General features: G+C 45.2%; 2 protein-coding genes across 2 annotated transcripts; one reads left to right on the top strand and one right to left on the bottom strand.

Annotated features, from left to right (window-relative positions):
- The first annotated feature begins 252 nt into the window (after window positions 1-252).
- Window positions 253-9,880, top strand: coq10b (coenzyme Q10B). The gene is made up of 5 exons (XM_024260540.1): window positions 253-403; window positions 7,597-7,752; window positions 7,918-8,110; window positions 8,629-8,730; window positions 8,811-9,880. The coding sequence occupies exons 1-5, from the start codon at window positions 306-308 to the stop codon at window positions 8,976-8,978; spliced, it is 717 nt and encodes a 238-aa protein (XP_024116308.1). The 5' UTR covers window positions 253-305; the 3' UTR covers window positions 8,979-9,880.
- Window positions 9,881-12,401: 2,521 nt separating this feature from the next.
- On the bottom strand, window positions 12,402-17,585 carry hspd1 (heat shock 60 protein 1). The gene is made up of 11 exons (XM_024260523.2): window positions 17,462-17,585; window positions 15,456-15,631; window positions 15,034-15,369; window positions 14,871-14,966; window positions 14,576-14,669; window positions 14,329-14,497; window positions 14,148-14,247; window positions 13,829-14,074; window positions 13,586-13,760; window positions 13,343-13,521; window positions 12,402-13,031 (listed from the first exon to the last, which is right to left on the bottom strand). The coding sequence occupies exons 2-11, from the start codon at window positions 15,627-15,629 to the stop codon at window positions 12,873-12,875; spliced, it is 1,728 nt and encodes a 575-aa protein (XP_024116291.1). The 5' UTR covers window positions 15,630-15,631; window positions 17,462-17,585; the 3' UTR covers window positions 12,402-12,872.
- Window positions 17,586-17,722: the final 137 nt, after the last annotated feature.

Consider the following 17,722-nt stretch of genomic DNA (forward strand, 5'->3'; position numbering starts at 1 on the left):
ACGTGACAGCAGAGGAAACCCCTTTACGTTTCGACTTGAAGCAAATTCAGCGTGCACGCATGGCCAAAGCACGCGCTCTGTGAACCTGCCTGCGGCCTGCGCAGTCGTGAAATCCGAGCCGGCATCTCGTGACTCCCCGCGCGTGTACGTGCGCATACACAACGTTTTGATACAAGGCAACCAGACCGACCAATGAGCGCGTTGCTGTGAAACAAGCTGACCAATGGGGAGGGTGGGGGGGCAGGGCCTTGCTACGTCATCGACATGAACTTGTAGCCCCCCAGACTAAAGCGACGTGAGGGAAGATGGCGAGAGGAGGCCGCAATCTACGGAGGGTGGTAGAGTTCATCAGGCAGCTGCCGTCACCGGCCAGCCGGAGGACACGGAGCGGGAGCGGCGTCCGGTAACGAACCGCCTACGAGTTTTTCTCCCTCACAGCTGAAGGGCGGCGGCTGGCGGCGCCTCGCGCGCTGGAGCCTTTCCGACGAAAACCGAACTTACTTCAGTAACACACGAATGTGTCTCCCTTCTGGTTCCTAAAAACACGGAAGCTGGGTCAGAGGCTCGGTCTGGATGTCTCAAACCGTTTTTCGAGTACCAGAAGCTAAGCATGTCAGAAGTCGAAACTAAGAGCAGGGCCGTACCGGGGCGGAATGCCGTCCGGGGCCCGCCCGCCCTCCACATTCTTCAGATAGAGGTGTCAGGGTGAGCACCCACACCGGAAACCACCGTGTCCCATGCTAAACCTGTTCACGGGGTTTGAACACGGTCTGAACAGAGAACCCACTGTGACTGGAACGGTGCTTTTAAATGTTAATTGGCTTTACAAAAAATAGTGTCAAAGATAACAGCATATCTGTGGCTGCTAAAATGTCATGGTGAGCAAAATAACTACATAAATACAGAAGGTGAGGGTGATGTATTCACTGATGCCACAATTCTGAGGGTGTGAAGAATTTCTTCTCATGGATGAGGAGCTGTGCAGTGCCCAGCAGTGGCCACACAGATGCTGTAGATCAGGGGTGTTAAACTCCATCGCACAAAGGGACAAAATCCAAAACACACCTTAAGTCGCGGGCGAACAGGATAAACATTTATTGAACACTCTAAAACTACGTTTTGAAACTTTAAAACCTAACTTAATTATGAACTAGATATATAGCATTACCTGTGATAATGCTAGTGTGAATGCTGTAAGCTGAATTTGGCCACAGAAGATGCTAGTGCTGATAGCTGAAAACTCTGAAGCTGATAGCCAGCTAAACTATTTGCTAAATGCCAAATTAGCCTAAAAAAATTAAAAAACTTAGGTTAGTCAAAACAGCTAGCATGTAGCTGAAATATTAACTAAACTCCAAAATAGCCTAAAACATCTTAGTAAATGCCAAATTAGTCCAAAGAGTTAGCAAAATGCAAATGTTTTTTAATTTTAAAACTGTGACTTTTTAACATAATTTTGAATAATAAAAAGGTAGGAATATTATTCCAGAATAAATTAACTTAAATAACTTTCAATATTTTACCATCCATAAAAATACATGTTGTCAAAATTATACAAGTGAGAAATGAGCACAAGATAACATCGGGTCATTAATAACAATAACATAAAATGATCTGGAGGGCCGGATAGAATTACGGCCTTGATTTTGACACAGTTGCTGTAGATGAGTGTTCTCTCCTGCTGCTGTCTAGGAGCACACCTGCAGGTGCGTCTCTCCTGATTCCACTCAGCTGTAGGGAAAACTAGATCTCAGATCTGGATCTCGGGTGACCTGGAGAGAAATGTTGTCACAGAGCAGGAGGCCTGACTCCTGTGTGTGCTTACCACTTCCTTTGAATGTGAAGACACAAGTAAAGGTGTTCAGCTGCGTGTGAGCTGCAGGGTTTCTCTCAACAGCCTTAGCTGTTGGTGGTAGGAGGGTAAATGAGGGCAGTTCTTCAGTGCATCAGCAGCACAGACAGGTCAGAAATGCGGGTTTCAGTCTCTCACTAATGGAACTGGTTCAGTAAAACTTGTGATTGTGGAAGGAGGTCTTTAGTCTAAAGTGTTCTGCTTCAAGCCAGTTCCCTCCCCAGGTTGAAGGGAACTCCCCAGTGTGTCAATGATAACTATTGATCAGTTGTGTTGCACACTTGCAGCAGTTTCCGATCAGGTGAGTGAACTCCAGTGAACTGGCTCCTGAACTAGTCTTATCCCATGTGGAAACTACCATGGGGTCAGCAAGGACTCCTAGCCTCAGAGGCCTGTGGTGGTTGTTCTTTTAGCGTTGTGAGTCTGCTTTGTGCATTGACTGTATCTGTTAATGGGGCTGAGTGACCCCCCCCCACCCCCCGGGCATTCCAAACAGGAAGGACCTGCTGGCAGAGACTTCTATAGAGAAATAAACTGTTGTTACTCAGTCATTCTATTGGTCAGAATAATCTTCCTGTCTTTGACACCAATTTTTGACATCCTCTTGATAATCTTTATTATTTGTCTGGCTCCAACATAGCATCTGTATCGCCAAAAAATGGCGACTAAATTGACTTGATCACGTTGGAGCCAGAAGTGACAGTTTACTACGGGTGACATCACACTCGGTCTGTCCAGTGCTTTGATACAGTCGGTGGTTTTCTGAAGATCGTTTTGTTTCCTCCTTTCTATCGTCTCTGAGGGAACAATCGCGGAACATTAATGCACAAACCTGCATGGGTCTTCCTCCGCTGTGTTTGCTTCTGTGTTTTCAGAAGAGCTCGGTGCTTGTTTAGGACAGGCCTCCTTTGTCACACTGCAGCATTTAAAAAAGGGAATCTGCTCATGACCTCTTCAGTCTGAAATGAATGGACTCAGAAAGTCCCCCCTCACTAAGCCCTCCTTGTGGGGCTGTCGCTGCATAACACAGCTTTTTAGATGAGTTTGACTAGTTAGTGGAATGAGCTTCTGCTGAAATGGCTCCAGAGGAATTTCTGGATCAGCTTCGCTGACGAAGAGGTGGATCCCGCTGAGTTATTCAAGAACATGAAGTACACAGTCCAATGACGGTTCAGTTCGTTCTGTTCTCACTGTGGAATAGCTCAGGACACCAGAGAGTGCACTATGAAGAACACTTTAGTGTAAAATACAGCCATTTTACTGTAAAAAGAATAGTGAATAAATATGTTATTGATGTTGTTATTTTAAAAATACTGTTGGAATACATCTTACTCTTACTAAGATATGCATTTGTCTTTTTAACTATAAATTGAGAAATCTATTTTCATTTTGATGAAAAACTGTCAGCTAAAATGTGTGTTGAATAAATAATAAATGTTATCTAGCAGAAACACTCTAGTGGGAGTAATATTTTTAAACCTGTTAGCTCTGTCAGTGCTAAAATAGTAGGTTGTTGTCATGATGGCCTATGGTATGGAAGTGTTTGTGACTCTAAAATAAAAGTCAATAGTGGAAATGATATTTCATTTTCAAAATGTACCTGCATTATTTGTCTCTTAAATGAAATTAAAAAAGCAATTCTCAGAACAACTTCTTTATTTTCTTCTTCAACTAGGGCTGCCACAATTATACGACTAATCGACTATTAAAATAATCGACGAATAATTTGGTCGTTGAATCGTTTTTTTTTTTGTTTGTTTGTTTTGTTTTGATCTTAAAACTACAGTTTGCGCTTTCTAATGCCGGGTCTGCCTTTGTCTTTGTCACACATCTTTGTCACCTGAAGATGAAGCATGTTGTGAGTTTGATCACGCTGAACAGAGAGCTTCGTCTAGCTAAGCTAACATCAGCGCTAACACAGCTAGCTCTGCCGCGGCTGTCATTACTGCGCTGTTTGGAGATGAACCAGAAGATCTGCAGTAGATCCGAGTCTACGGCGCTTCTGTCTGCATAGTGAACGTTTCATAATCTGCTCTCTTCTAACCAAACGCCGCGAGGACGGCGCGGATAATGAGTTTACACTGGAAAGGAACCGCTCGTCCGAGGCGTCATTCATATTCTGCGCCACGATCACGTCGTTAAGTTGGAAGAGCGGATTATGAAACATTCACCGCGCAGACAGAGAGGCTGTGTGTCGGTACGGATCTGCAGCAGAGTTATGGAACGATTTAAAACTATGAGTCCCAGAAGTGAAGGAGCTCACCTAAAAGTCCAGAGCTAAGTTTACAAGTGTATCATTAGATTATCTGCATTAAGCTACAAGTAAATGTAACTTAAAGTCACAAAACAACAACAAACAGCAAAACAACCACAACATTAAAGAAGTAACACAGATTTATGGGTTCTCCCCCAAACTGAAAATATGAAGTATCGGTCTGTGCATGTGCAGTGGATGTAGGTGGTGAGAGGATGAAAGTACTGATGTACATTCTAACATCTCCTGCTTTTCTCCCTTTTTAAAATATAAATTTCCCCCTTTTCATTTATTTTCTTTGTTTCAATGGACATCCTCAGGTTTTATATGTATAGGAATATCTTCAGTTCAAAGATGTTATTAGTGTTTTACTTTAATAAATGGACCTCAGTGAGCAAATATTTTGAGTGTGTTTATATCTGCAAATAGCTTTTGAAATACTTTGTACATGTTTTTTTAAATATATGTTTAAAGCTTTAAAAAAGAATGGCAGACTTTCAATAAGTTTTTCTGTAGTTGATTCAGATTACCTCATTTGATTTAAGTCTTGTTTTAATGCCAGAAACAATGGAGAAAAGCTGCAGATTCATTAAAAGATTAATAAACTATTGTCTTTATTTAGTTAGAATATAGCTTAAAGACCTCAAGTTTAAAGATAATGATGGTTAAGATGAGTGTTTTACATCCAGTTGCCGCACGAACCGATTAGTCGACTAATCGGAGATTAGTTAGTTGAAATAAACGTTTGTGGCAGCCCTATCTTCAACACAGCTCATTCTGTAACTTAATTAAAAAAAGAAAAATAAATGCTTTTTTGTTTTCAAATTGTACCTGCAATATTTGTCTCTTAAATAAAATGAAAAAGAAATCCTCAGAATGCTTTTCCATTTTCTTCTTCATCTGGTACACGAACAAGCATTTCTGTTAATCCATTTTAATTTTCAAATTTGATATTTCTTATTTAATATTGGTACAAATTTACTAAAGAAGTTTGAAATGTCAAATGCCATTTTCTTTATCATTTTAATTAAGTCACAGGATGAGCTGTGTTGAAGAAAGTGAAAAAGCAGTTTCGATAATTGCTTTTTAATTTCATTTAAGAGACAAATATTGCAGGTACATTTTGAAAATGAAATGGCATTTCCAGTATTGACTTTTATTTTTATTTTTGAGACACAAATGCTTCCATACTGTGGAGTCTCCGTCATCTAGACATGATTCTACCATCTTCATACATAGAAAATCTATGGTTTCAAAATTCAGGGTTTAAACTCCCTCAAATTCTAAAAATGTGTCGGTAACAAATTCTGTACATTGACCCACTTAATCGTGTAATGTTTATCACAAAACTCTGTGTCAACAAAAACGATATAATAAAGAAGGCAGAAAACCCCACTGTATAATAATAATTTATTTTTTTAAGAACTTTTGTCTAGAGGAGCAGAAAATAAGGATGTGGTCAAAAACTAAGATTCCTTGAAATTAAACCCTGGATGACAAAGGTCAAAAGTTTCATTTTGGTTAGGGGTGTAACGGATCACAAAACTCACGGTTCGGATTGTGTCACGGTTTTAGGGTCACGGTTCGGATCATTTTTCGGATCAGTAAAAAGTAAAAAAACAACAACAATATGAAAACTAAATTAATTTTTGGAAACGCTTCAAATCATATATTCAATATGAATATAAAGTACTTCCCACACACAATATTTATATATGCAACATCAAAACTTTTCCTCATTGACGCCTATTTATTAAAACAAAATATCTTTAAAGTTTGAACACAAACAAAATGCTAAAACATGTAGTTTCTGACTACATTTGCATGTCTTGCGACCAAATCTACAAAAACTGAGAAAAGAATGTTTAAAAATAGTGTTGAAAATACCAAATTTATCTGGAGTTCCCCTTAAAATACAAATGTTCTCATCCCGCTTGCCTAATGGGGACATTTAAATATTCAAAATAATAATTATTATCTGTAAAACGTGGCACTGTTGCGCTGCTTTTCCTTGTGATTTTTGATCTCTTTGGCTTGCCATAAAATCATGTCCATCACGGAGCGGCTTTCTCCTGTGCGGGACAGCTGCAGCTCTTAGCTGGGAGATTCTTTGAATCCAGAAACGTGTACCGATGCTTTTATTCAGGTCTTAACATTAAATAAACCTGATATCTATCCATCCGCGTCATTCATTATGAAGTTGAGAAAAGTTTGTGACGGAAGCTGCAGGGTTTTTCCTGGCTTAAAATAAGATGGTGGTGTCTCGTCACGACTTCAGATTTGTATACCTTAACGGGTTTATTTTATTATTATAATGTAACTTTATTGAACATTCTTTCAATTTACATATTTTACTATTATTAGATCACCTCGTTAAAAAACATAAATGGCTCAATGTAACTAATTGAGCCACTAACAAACCTAATGTTGATACACAATAAAACAACTAATTATTCTAGTTTGAAGCTCCATACAAAAGTCTCAGGCAAATGTTTTAACAAAACCCTCAAATTCATCACTTCAACTGCAGGACTATAACTGGATGGCCCCCACCCCTCTTTCACCCCCTCTTTGCTTAATGCAGATGAGTCGTCCTGTCCCCTTTGCAGAAAATCAGACCCAAATCATGACGATTCCACCCCCATGCTTCCCAGTAGGTATAGCTCTTTGGAGCAACTCAGCTTTCTGCCTCCTCCAAACATGGCGAGTGACGTTTATACCAAAAAGTTTTAACTTAGTTTCATCTGATCACATGACTTTCTCCCAGTCCTCCTCTGGATCATCCAGATGTTCTCTGAAGAACTGTAGGTGTGGAAGAAAGGATGAACGTTCAACACTCGTGCTGTATTGCATCGAGTCTAAGCTCGCGTGTGAGCGCACAAACAGAGCTCTCAGTGACCAGGAGGGGGCGGGTTGCTCTGTGTCAACAGCCCCACCCACAACCCAGAATCGTAGTTGTAATGAGTTCCTGCCACTGTGTGTAAAATATGTCCTAAGCAACAAAGGCTTTTTGGCTAAAAATATCATAGTAATGATGTAAAGATATCTGGGAAATATAAGGTTGCAGCGTGACTTTAAATGGTTACCCAACAGAGCAGTTGGAGGCAGACTCCACTGTCAGCACAGATTTGAAAAATGCAAAAAGGGGCGGGGCCAAGGGAGGCTACACTGTGTTTTCAGTAATGGAAAGTGATGTCAGTTTTGTTATAATGATGAGAATAATGTGTCTATGGTTTCACCACAAAACCTTCTGTGGAGGTTGAGGCTTTTTCTCTGTATATAAAATAAAATACCTGACGGCGGGGCTGGAATATGAGTGTTGGAAAACAAATCAACGATGACAGGGGTACATATCAGGGTACAACACCTGGAACAGGTGAGGGTTTGCAGGACCAGAGGGAACCTGAGTCTGGCATCAGAGCTCATAATCTCGAGTGAAAAGCTCTTCTCAGTGACTCTGTGGACTCATCGCTGTTTGTTCTGTGATCAGATACCTGACGTCATGTGGGATCCTAATGACCCGCACCCCCCCCCTACTGGGTGTAGCCATGCCGGGTCGTGCCGCCGCTCTGCCGACGCGCAGCTTCTTCAACCTCGCAGACTCTTTTTCCAAGAGGAGGGAGTACTCAGAGAGACGCATCATTGGGTAGGAGCTCCACTGCTTTATTTGCTTCATTGTTTTAAATATCATCATGGGGGGGTTATGTCTCCCCCCATGAGTCCCTCCTCTTTCCTTTGGTTCCCCTCCTCTGTGGGTGGAGTCAAAGTCTTGATGCTATATCCCTGACCCCCCCTCTTCCACTCTCTGCAGGTATTCCATGCAGGAGATTTATGAGGTGGTGGCTGGCGTGGAAAACTACCGCCTCTTTGTTCCCTGGTGCAAAAAGTCTGAGGTGGTGTTCAGTCGCTCTGGATTCTGCAAGGCCAAACTGACAGTGGGCTTCCCCCCTGTGGTGGAGAATTACACCTCCCTCGTCACGACTGTGCGCCCCCACCTGGTGAAGGTAGGCTGCCACCCCCATTCTCAGAGCTGGGTCTTTAATCATAGTTCTACAGGTGTGTCACACCTGAGGGGGGAGGAGGGGGCCTGGGCCTCAGATGGGGCCGGATAGGGAGGGGCTGCTTTATCGCTGAAAAGAGAGTAACAATAGAAGTAGGGGGTTGGGAATGCAGAAGCAGCCCCCCCACCGTGCTGTTGGTGCAGTCCTCCAACTGGACAGGAAGTCCTCGAGGACCGCATGTGTCTTCAGCAGGAGAGCCGGTGGTCTCTTTACAGTCACAGTTCTGCACTTCATGCTGCTTTCACTGTATCAAGCTCTGCGCTGAAGACCATCTGTGACATGGATCAAAGAACACGTCAGGACCACATTTCAACTTGATTGATTTGAGCAATCTTTATGAAAAGTTACAAGGAGACGTTTGTGTGCAATGTTGTGTCAGCTTTAGGGCTGGGAACGTCAGGGTAACTCACGATACGATACACGGCTCACGATGCTGATGATGTTTGTGTGTTTCTGCTCAGGCTTCCTGTTCAGAAGGGAAGCTCTTCAACCACTTGGAGACGGTTTGGCGCTTCAGCCCGGGCCTTCCTGGTTACCCCAGAACCTGCACTGTGGATTTTTCGGTGAGTACATCAGCCCCCACTGCCTCTAGTCTTGTGTGCTGGGCTGTATTCATGCTCACAGTGTGAACTCTGTCCCGTAGATCTCCTTCGAGTTCCGTTCGCTTCTCCATTCCCAGCTGGCGCATGTTTTCTTCGATGAAGTGGTGAAGCAGATGGTCTCTGCATTTGAGCGCCGCGCCTCCAAGATCCACGGCGCTGAGACACCCATCCCGCGAGAACTTATGTTCCATGAGGTCCACCACACGTAGCAACCATCCGCCAAACCCTCAAACACTGCACCAAAGAGCTGGAGGACCCCTCCCCAATCAGCAGTGCCTTCCTCCCAGCCGGGGTTAAAGCCCCTGGCAGCTGGAAATATGGCCCCCCACAGATCAATGTGTGCAGCTGGAAGCAGCAGATGTTTGTCCATCATCCTCAGTGAAGCAGAAGTATCTTCTGCTTCCAGCTCCTCTGACTGGAGGGTTCCAAACGCTGTCGTAGTTCAGACAAACTTCAGGGGACAATCGGTTCTTCAGAGATGTTGCAGTGCATTGTGGGAAACGAGGGTATTTTTAATGTCATTAGAATTGCAGAACCATCCCTCTGCCCCCCCAGCCCTCCAACAAAACCCCAACAAAAATGAACTCTTGCAAACAGGAAACCATGACAACCCTGACAAACATCCCATCAGACTGAAGGCCATGGCAGCTTCTCAGCCACCCCCCATGTTTTTCTGGGTGTGGGCGGGCCATGAATGTGGAACTTCCTGTTTTTGCAGCACAGATGTTTGTGTGTCTGTTGGGACGATCCTGAGCCAAGTCATAATAAGCAGCCAGAACCACAAACCCAGTCTGAACCAGAACCAGCCTTTCTGACACCAGGAGTTCTGGTTGATGAGGACCTTCTTCTGAGCCCAAACCTCCAAAGTGCCTCCAGGCCTCCTGGCAGTGTGTGGATCTGTAGTTTCACAGTCTGTATTTATTGAGTGTTTGTTTCTGTCCCCCAGCATTAGTTTCTGAGATTTTCTGCATTGTTTTGTATCTCTGTGGCAGCGTGAAGTCCAGAGGCTGAGAGGCTGAGAGCAGCCGCTGTGTGTGTGTGAGTCTGCGATGTAGATGTCTGCGTTAACATGTACTGACTGCATGATGTATAAAGTATTTTTTTCTATGAAGTGAGCTGTGGTTCTTTGGCTGATGAAGCATTCAGGAGCCAGTGATGGAGAGCGTCTCTCCTCCAAACAAACCTCCATCTTTGTTGAGTCTGGATGATAATTGTCTTTGGTCCACAAAATCAAAGGCCATGTGTCTTCAGCCATCTGGAATCCCTCTCTTTAAAATCAAAGAATCAGGTTAGAAACCTAGGAATTATTAGATTCCGACTTAAATTGTAGTTGTCGCTTCACTTACATCAGCCTTTTATCACCTGAAGAACATCACCAAAATTAATGAGTCCAAACCTGACCTGGAAAAACTAATCCATGCCTTTGTGTCCAGTAGGTGGGCTACTGTAATGGCGTCCTCACTGAGCTCTATAAACGAGGGATCAAACTACAACTTATTCAAAATGCTGAAAAACTAGGAAATATGACCACAAGTCCATTTCTGAGGCCTTTGCACTGGCTTCCTGTTGCTCAGAGAATCCAGTTTAAAACAGCTCTGCTAGTTTCTAAGTCTCTCCATGGCCGAGCACCCAAGTACTTTCTTATATGCTCATTTCTTATAACCCATCCCGAAATCTGCAGAGATCTTCTTCAGGTACCAAGAATTAAAATGGGCAGCCGTGGTGCAGTGGTAGGGCGGTCAACTCCTGATCAGAAGCGAGCGGGTTCGACTCCTGCCCTCCCTGCCCATGTGTTGAAGTGTCCTTGGGCAAGACACTGAACCCCAAATTCCCTCTGGTGGGAGGTTGGCGCCAGTGTTCAGCAGTGGAGCCACCACCAGTGTATGAATGTGTGAATGGGTCTGTGACTGTGGCCCTCGAAGGAGGGTAGAAGGCGCTATACAAGTATACGCCATTTACCATTTAAAACTAAACACAGTGTGGCAGCCTTTCAGTATTTCAGGTAAAATGGGAACAATTGTTTTTAATTATTTTAAATTCCTGAATTTAAATCTTGATTTTTAAGATTTTTCTTGTGTTTTATCAATAGATTTCATTTCCTTTTGTAATTTTATATATTTTTGTACAGCACTTTGAATTGCTTTGGGTAGGAATTGTGCTTTATAAATAAACTTGCTTGTTGGTCTGTGTAAGTGACAGCTACTGGAGTCCAACCTGGTCTTTGAACCTTCATGATCAGCCCCAGAAAATGAAACAAGCGTCCGTGAACAGAGACCAACATGAAAACGTCGAGGAGAAAATGCTTAAGCTAACAAGGATAGAACACCTGGGGCCCATTTCAAGAAGCAGGTTCAACAAATTTAGAGTTCGAACCTGAACTTAGAGTCACTGGACTCTAAATTCTCAAACTCAGGGTTTTCGGTTCCAGAACAGCTGAAAATGTTTGATTCAATCAACTTGAAGTTGTCAGAACCAGAATCAGGTGTGAGCGTCGCGACCATTAAAAGCCCTGATCAATGGAGCAAAGACAGAATGATTCACCATGGCAACGGGAACAAACAGCTGAGTTTCGTACTTCCGGCGGTGGAAATTGATAAGTTCCTGCAAGCAAATGTGACTATAGGAGAACATTTTCTGCAAGAAAAGCAACACAGCTGCAGCGGTAGAACAGAGAGAAAATATCTGCAGTTATTTGAATCATTTCTAATAATGAATAAATAATGTCAGGAAGGTTATTTTGTCACTTGTTAGGTAAGGAATGGTTTTTGATCTGTTACTAATTTAACCAGTAATCTCCGTAATCGCATGAATGACCAGGACCCCCCCACACACACGGATATCACTGCACGCTAAAAAGAAACTGTAGCTGCCTGGCATATGTTAAAAAAAACATTTAATTAGTTTTAACTCTCAAGACTTAAAAAATGTTCTCAGATTTTTTTTTTTTAAGCGTAAAAACTCTTTCCGTAGCCGGGGGTCAAACTCAGACCTCCGCAGGGGGAAGCAGCGTTGCTGACGACCGAGCTAATGTTTGACACAAGTGCTGGACGGTAGATGACTTGAGACGCTTTCCCAGTGTTTGACATTCAATAATTTCTATTGTTAAGGGTTTAAAATAAGGAAAAGAAAACTGTATTTTTTAATAGCGAGTCCCTGGAAAAACTCACTATTTATAATATCGCTGAAATAAAAATGAATTGGGAAACTGCAGTCAGTCGACTCGTGTCCTCCAAATCCTCTACCGACGTAAATAACATTTCCTCTGGATTAATCAGCCTCCTCTCTACGTGATCCTCTATGAATGAACATGTCATTTTGGTTTCTGAGTGGTGGAAACATGACGTCTCTAATGTGAATGTTCTCTAAATGTTAATGAGGAACTCATATTTGATCATCTTTCACTTTAAAAAGGGGCGGAGACCACAGAGAACTCTAAGTTTCCTGAAGAAAACCTGCTACCGACCAGGTTATGTTCACAGATATTTTCACAGTTATCTCTCTTTCTGAAACCGAACACTGAGTTTTACTGAATTTGGGGTTCACGAACTCTACAAAACCTGCTTCTTGAAACGGCCCCCTGATACCACACAGGGCTCCAGCTTTAGCAGCTGAAAGAATGAAGTGAACACCACTGCCACCTGCTGGCTGCTTTATTACCAACACTGATGAAGAGTATTCATGTGATGAAGATGAGCAAACATTCAAGTTTCTGAAGAACATTATTAGAAACGACAGGAAATGCTTAGTAAAAAAATCTTTACTTAAATCAATAAAGACGGACTACAACAACCCCCCCCATCCCCCTCCAAGATGATCCCGGACTTTCAGGATTCCTGGAAGATGCTCCATAGATCACAACTTCCCAAATCCACGCTTCACAAAGACCAAGGGGGGGTCTGCCCACATACACAGTAGCCCCCAACCCCAAAAATAAACGCTCATCGTCCCTTCAGACAACCCCGTCTTTGTCCATTATGTGTGGGGGTCAGGGGGGGTCAGTTCTCGGTCCTCTGAGGTTTTGATGATTTTGTTGGAAGAGACCCCCCCCCCTCCTCCGAAGCTCCAACCTGTGATTCAGTCTGTACAAATTCAGGGGGGCAGCCTCAGAAACCCATGCCTCCCCCCATTCCTCCCATTCCTCCCATGCCCCCCATGCCTCCTGGCATCTCCTTCTCTTCCTTGGGGAGTTCTGTGACCACGGCTTCGGCGGTGGACAGCAGAGACGCCACCCCCGCAGCGTCCATGAGGGCGGTCCTCACCACCTGCAGACAGGACAGGAATCCGTTTAAATCTGCACCTTCTGCTGTTGCAGTTTGGAGGGAAGTTTAAGCCCTCCCTTTGTTTTTCTCGTGGAAACTGCTCTGAACTGGAGGCGGGGCCTTTTGATTGACATGCAGCAGCTGAGTGATCACTTTGTACCTCAGACGGGTAGACAGCTGCCCCGCCCATTTGCAGGTTTCAAACTTTATCCTCCACAATTGCAGATCAAGCAGATGAATCTGGATCTGGGTCTGCTTCTGTGATGTGACCCCGGCCCCCACCCGCCAGAGGAACAGACTTGGATGAAGTGTACCTTAGTGGGGTCGATGATGCCCTTCTCCACCATGTTGACGTAATCCCCCTGCATGGCATCGTAGCCCATCTCTGCGCCCCCCTGCAGAATTTTCTCCACTACCAGGGACCCCTCCACGCCGGCATTCTTGGCGATGGTCATGGCGGGAATCCGGAGGGCTCGCCTGATGATGTCCACACCTGAACCAGAAAACAGTTAGATCCAGACATGGCTGCAGTCCAGTGGGGGCGGGGCCTCACTCACCGATCTTCTGGTCGTTGTTGGCGGGTTTGAGGGTGTCCAAGAAGGGGATGCAGCGCAGCAAGGCACAGCCCCCCCCAGGGACAATCCCTTCCTCCACTGCTGCCCGGGTGGCGTTGAGAGCGTCCGTTACTCTGTCCTTCTTCTCGTTCACTTCCACATCTGATGTTCCTCCAACCTGAGAAGACGCCAAAAAGTCAGAACTCCACCCCCCCCAGCAGGAAGTGACCCGGCTCCAAGCCCCACCTTCAGCACGGCCACGCCATCCGACAGCTTGGCCAGCCTCTCGTTCAGCTTCTCCTTCTCGTAGTCGCTGGTGGTGTTCTCCAGCTGCTCGGCGATCTCCGCTGCCCGCTTCTCCACGTCGGCTGGGCTGCCCCCCCCTCTCAGAAGCAGGGTGTCATCTTTGGTGATCTGAACCTCCCCCACCTTCCCAAAGTCATGAGCCTGGATGTCTTCCAGAGCCAGACCCAGAGCCTCGTCCCCAAACACCTGCAGCCGGGAGGACAGACGTAAAGAGGAGCTCCAGCTTTCTGCTCCACCCCCCAACCCAGAGGTGACCTACAGTGCCCCCGGTGGCCACGGCCATGTCCTTCAGCTGGTTCTTCCTGTTGTCCCCGAAGCCTGGAGCTTTGACTGCCACCACCTGAAGCCCCACCTTCAGCCTACAGATCACATGAACAACCTTAATCAGAACCAAGCATTCCTGATCCGGACCGAGCAAACCTGATCCGGACCGAGCATACCTGTTTAGGACCAGCGTGCTCAGCGCCTCTCCGTCCACATCCTCAGCCACGATCACCAGCGGCTTGCGGTGCTGGTTGGCGATTTCCAGAGCTGGCACGATGCTCTGCACGCTGGAGATCTTCTTCTCGCTCAGCAGGAGGTAGGCGTCCTGGAACTCACACTTCTGACCTGGAGGCAGCAGGGAGACTGAGGTCATCCAACCAGCTCAGAGCTACTTCCAGGTGGGGCTGAGGGGAGCGGCATTACCTTTGGCAGTGTTGATAAAGTAGGGAGAGATGTAACCGCGGTCAAACTTCATGCCCTCGATGATCTCCAGCTCATCCTGCAGAGTTTTCCCATCCTGAGGCAGAAGAAATGAACATCAACCCTCTGAACCTCGTCTTGTGAGGACAGAAACCTTCTGGATGTTGAAAACACGAGGAGCAGAACCTACCAAAGGTTAGACAGGAAGGATGCAGAACGTGCTTCCATCATTTCCCACATTAACCAAAACAACCACACAGAACCCAACAGCAACAGCCGGAGAGTGTTCTCCACTCACCTTCACTGTGATGACTCCTTTGCGACCGACTTTCTTCATGGCATTGGAGATGATGTTTCCGATCTCCGTGTCTCCGTTGGCTGAGATGGTTGCGACCTGGAACAACAGGTGTGATGAGTGAGGTGTCTGTGTGGAGGCGGAGCAGGACTGTCCAGAGGCTGACCTGTGCGATCTCCTCGGGGGTCGTGACAGGCTTGGAGAGTCTCTGCAGCTCACTGATGATCGCCTCCACCGCCATCATGACGCCGCGGCGGATCTCCACAGGGTTTGCCCCTTTGCTGATGTTGTCGAAGCCCTCCTTGGCGATGGCTCTGGCCAGCACTGTGGCGGTAGTGGTGCCGTCGCCAGCCTCCTCATTGGTGTTGTTGGCCACATCCTGCACCAGCTTGGCGCCAATGTTCTTGTACTTGTCTTTCAGATCGATGCTCTTGGCCACCGTCACGCCGTCCTTGGTAACCTTCGGGCTGCCCCAGCTCTGCTCGATGATGACGGTGCGCCCCTGGAGCAGGAAGACGATGCTTAGATCATTCAACTGGAACACTTTCACTGCTGTCTTGTTTCAAACCACGTCAGCGTGTTTGTTACCTTTGGGCCCATGGTGACGGCCACGGCGTCCGCCAGCAGGTCTACCCCCTGCAGCATGAGCGCCCGAGCGTCAGCTCCAAACTTCACGTCCTTGGCGTAGGCTCGTGTGAGATGAGGAGCCAGCGCCCGGCTCACAGGCCTCACCTGCCTCATGACGGTCGCTAAACGAAACATCTCTGTGGAGAGAAGCATGGAAGCCTGTGAGGAGCTGACAGAGACACGAGCAGCAGTACCACCCAGTGGACACCAGTGGAATTACAGTGAACAAACCCCTCATGACATGCAGCATAAAGCATCCATCCAAGATCCAGACTGAGCACAAACATGGACCCACCGCAAACAAAGACAACAGTTAACTAGGGCTGGGTTGAAAAAAAATGATTTAAGCTTAATAGATCAACAATCAATTCACAAAAGATATAAATCGATTTAGCACATAAAGCCAAGAGAACAAGTCCGCTAGCTTGATGCTAACGTTTAATGGAATTCCCCATAGGACGGCTAATGCCAACGCTTGGTCAACCTAAAGATACATTGCTGACTAAATTAACATATTTATTTACTCACAGGCATGAATTTTTCCAAACAAATATTTCTTAAAGTAACTTTTTGTGGCCTAAAACATTGTTGTTTTTTTTAATTATACTGTCTTCTTCTTGAACAAGGGGTACTTCAATAGCCCCATCGCCACCTAGTGGCCAAACTGAAACGTCCTCCAGGAGAAGCAGAACAATGTTTCCAATGTTAATGATCTGAACATTTTAGTTAGAACTTCTCCTTTAGAGAATCCATGTAACACTGGATGATATTAACAATCTCATTATTTCACTGATACATTTACAGTATGTGAACTGGATCAGATTAATATGAATATATTCAAATCATATAGTAGATTATTAATGTATTTCTAAACAAATTTTTAAACTCACAATTGGATTTAATTGAAGAATCAAAAGAATACAAAAAACCTGAATTGAATCGATTCAGAGTCTTGTGAATCAATTTGTTTCTGGAAATCATAACTGATACTACTCTTTTTAGAATCTAAATTTTGGGATTTAAAGTAGTCCAGAACATCAGTTTGTTTCTACTTGGTCTTCATTTTATTCTGTAGTATTTCACAAATGTTGAAGCTAGAAAACCTCCAGCTGTCATCCGGTTAACAGCAGTTAACCTGAACAGAACCATCCAGAACCCGGCCTGACGTCCAGACGATTCCTTCAGTTTCCGGATGGGAGGAGGATAAGAGGGCGGAGTCACGGACATGGACTCAGGTCCAACCTGACCTTCTGATTGGTGGAGAATAAATGATGGACACAACCCTCACAACTGACTCTCATTCACTGTTTTCATTTCTAAGGAAACAGATCTTCCATTTTCCTCAAATATGCAAAGTTTATTTAAACACTAAAAGACAAAGTTTAGTTTCCAGAAGAACAGAGCCTGTGTAACTTTGCCCTAAATGCCTCCAGCAGCTGGTGAGCATGCGCAGCAGATCCTTACTGGAACCTGCATTTGAGGTCTCGCGCTTCTCCGTTTCTCTCATAATGACATTTTCTTTCAAACTAGTGCAGTCTTTTAGTCCCCTGAACAACACAGAACGGATCTTTACCGAATTGCACGCGGAAAACAGGGAATCAGAGGCAGCAGACTGGGGGGGTCTAAAGCCCCAGACGCCCCGCAGTCCGCTTACAGCCCCCTGTTCCCCACGTGAGTGCTTTAGGTCGCACGTCACAAGGTCAAACCTGCAGAGCTCGGGCCGCCTCCCGAGCCGGTTCAATCGGCCGCTTCAGAGTAACGGGATTACATTGGGGTAACTGAGTATTTGACCCGTCCCTGCCGCGGTACCGGGATTATCAGGACGAACCGGCCCGTAGACGCAACGTCAGAACCAGATGATCAGACGAGCTCGATTCTATTCGGGTTCTCCACTCCCGACAGGTAAAACGGAGGTGCCGCGCGCACAGAGAGTGCCACCCCCGTGTGTTTGGACAGTCGGTTCTTACCTGAGAGGGAACCGCTGGGAGCTGCCGCACGCGCTGCACGAGTGATCTAACAGAGAATACCGCACGTGGGGAATCACATCCGGGTTATGAACGCCCCGCCCAGGACTCTGTATGACACATAAACATTCAAAAAATGTTCTCTTTTAGATTCTCTCTTTTAGATTTAGAACAATTAAAAGTTTATTTAAACAACCATGAAATCCCCTGACAATTTACACTCTCACGAACTTTGTTACATGTAACTCTAACCTAGCAAACCAC

The sequence above is a fragment of the Oryzias melastigma genome, linkage group LG21 (genome assembly GCF_002922805.2).
Source record: "Oryzias melastigma strain HK-1 linkage group LG21, ASM292280v2, whole genome shotgun sequence".
Classification (NCBI taxonomy): domain Eukaryota; kingdom Metazoa; phylum Chordata; class Actinopteri; order Beloniformes; family Adrianichthyidae; genus Oryzias; species Oryzias melastigma.

Bases quoted from the DNA above. Each gene is read 5' to 3' on its own strand.
- coq10b (XM_024260540.1), top strand. From the start codon at position 306: ATGGCGAGAGGAGGCCGCAATCTACGGAGGGTGGTAGAGTTCATCAGG. The intron at 404-7,596 runs GTAACGAACCGC...TTCTGTGATCAG, and splicing joins CGGAGCGGGAGCGGCGTCCG to ATACCTGACGTCATGTGGGA. The intron at 7,753-7,917 runs GTAGGAGCTCCA...CACTCTCTGCAG, and splicing joins TCAGAGAGACGCATCATTGG to GTATTCCATGCAGGAGATTT.
- hspd1 (XM_024260523.2), bottom strand. From the start codon at position 15,629: ATGTTTCGTTTAGCGACCGTCATGAGGCAGGTGAGGCCTGTGAGCCGG. The intron at 15,370-15,455 runs GTAACAAACACG...TTCCTGCTCCAG, and splicing joins CCGTCACCATGGGCCCAAAG to GGGCGCACCGTCATCATCGA. The intron at 13,761-13,828 runs GTGGGGCTTGGA...GCGTCTTCTCAG, and splicing joins ATGGCGTGGCCGTGCTGAAG to GTTGGAGGAACATCAGATGT.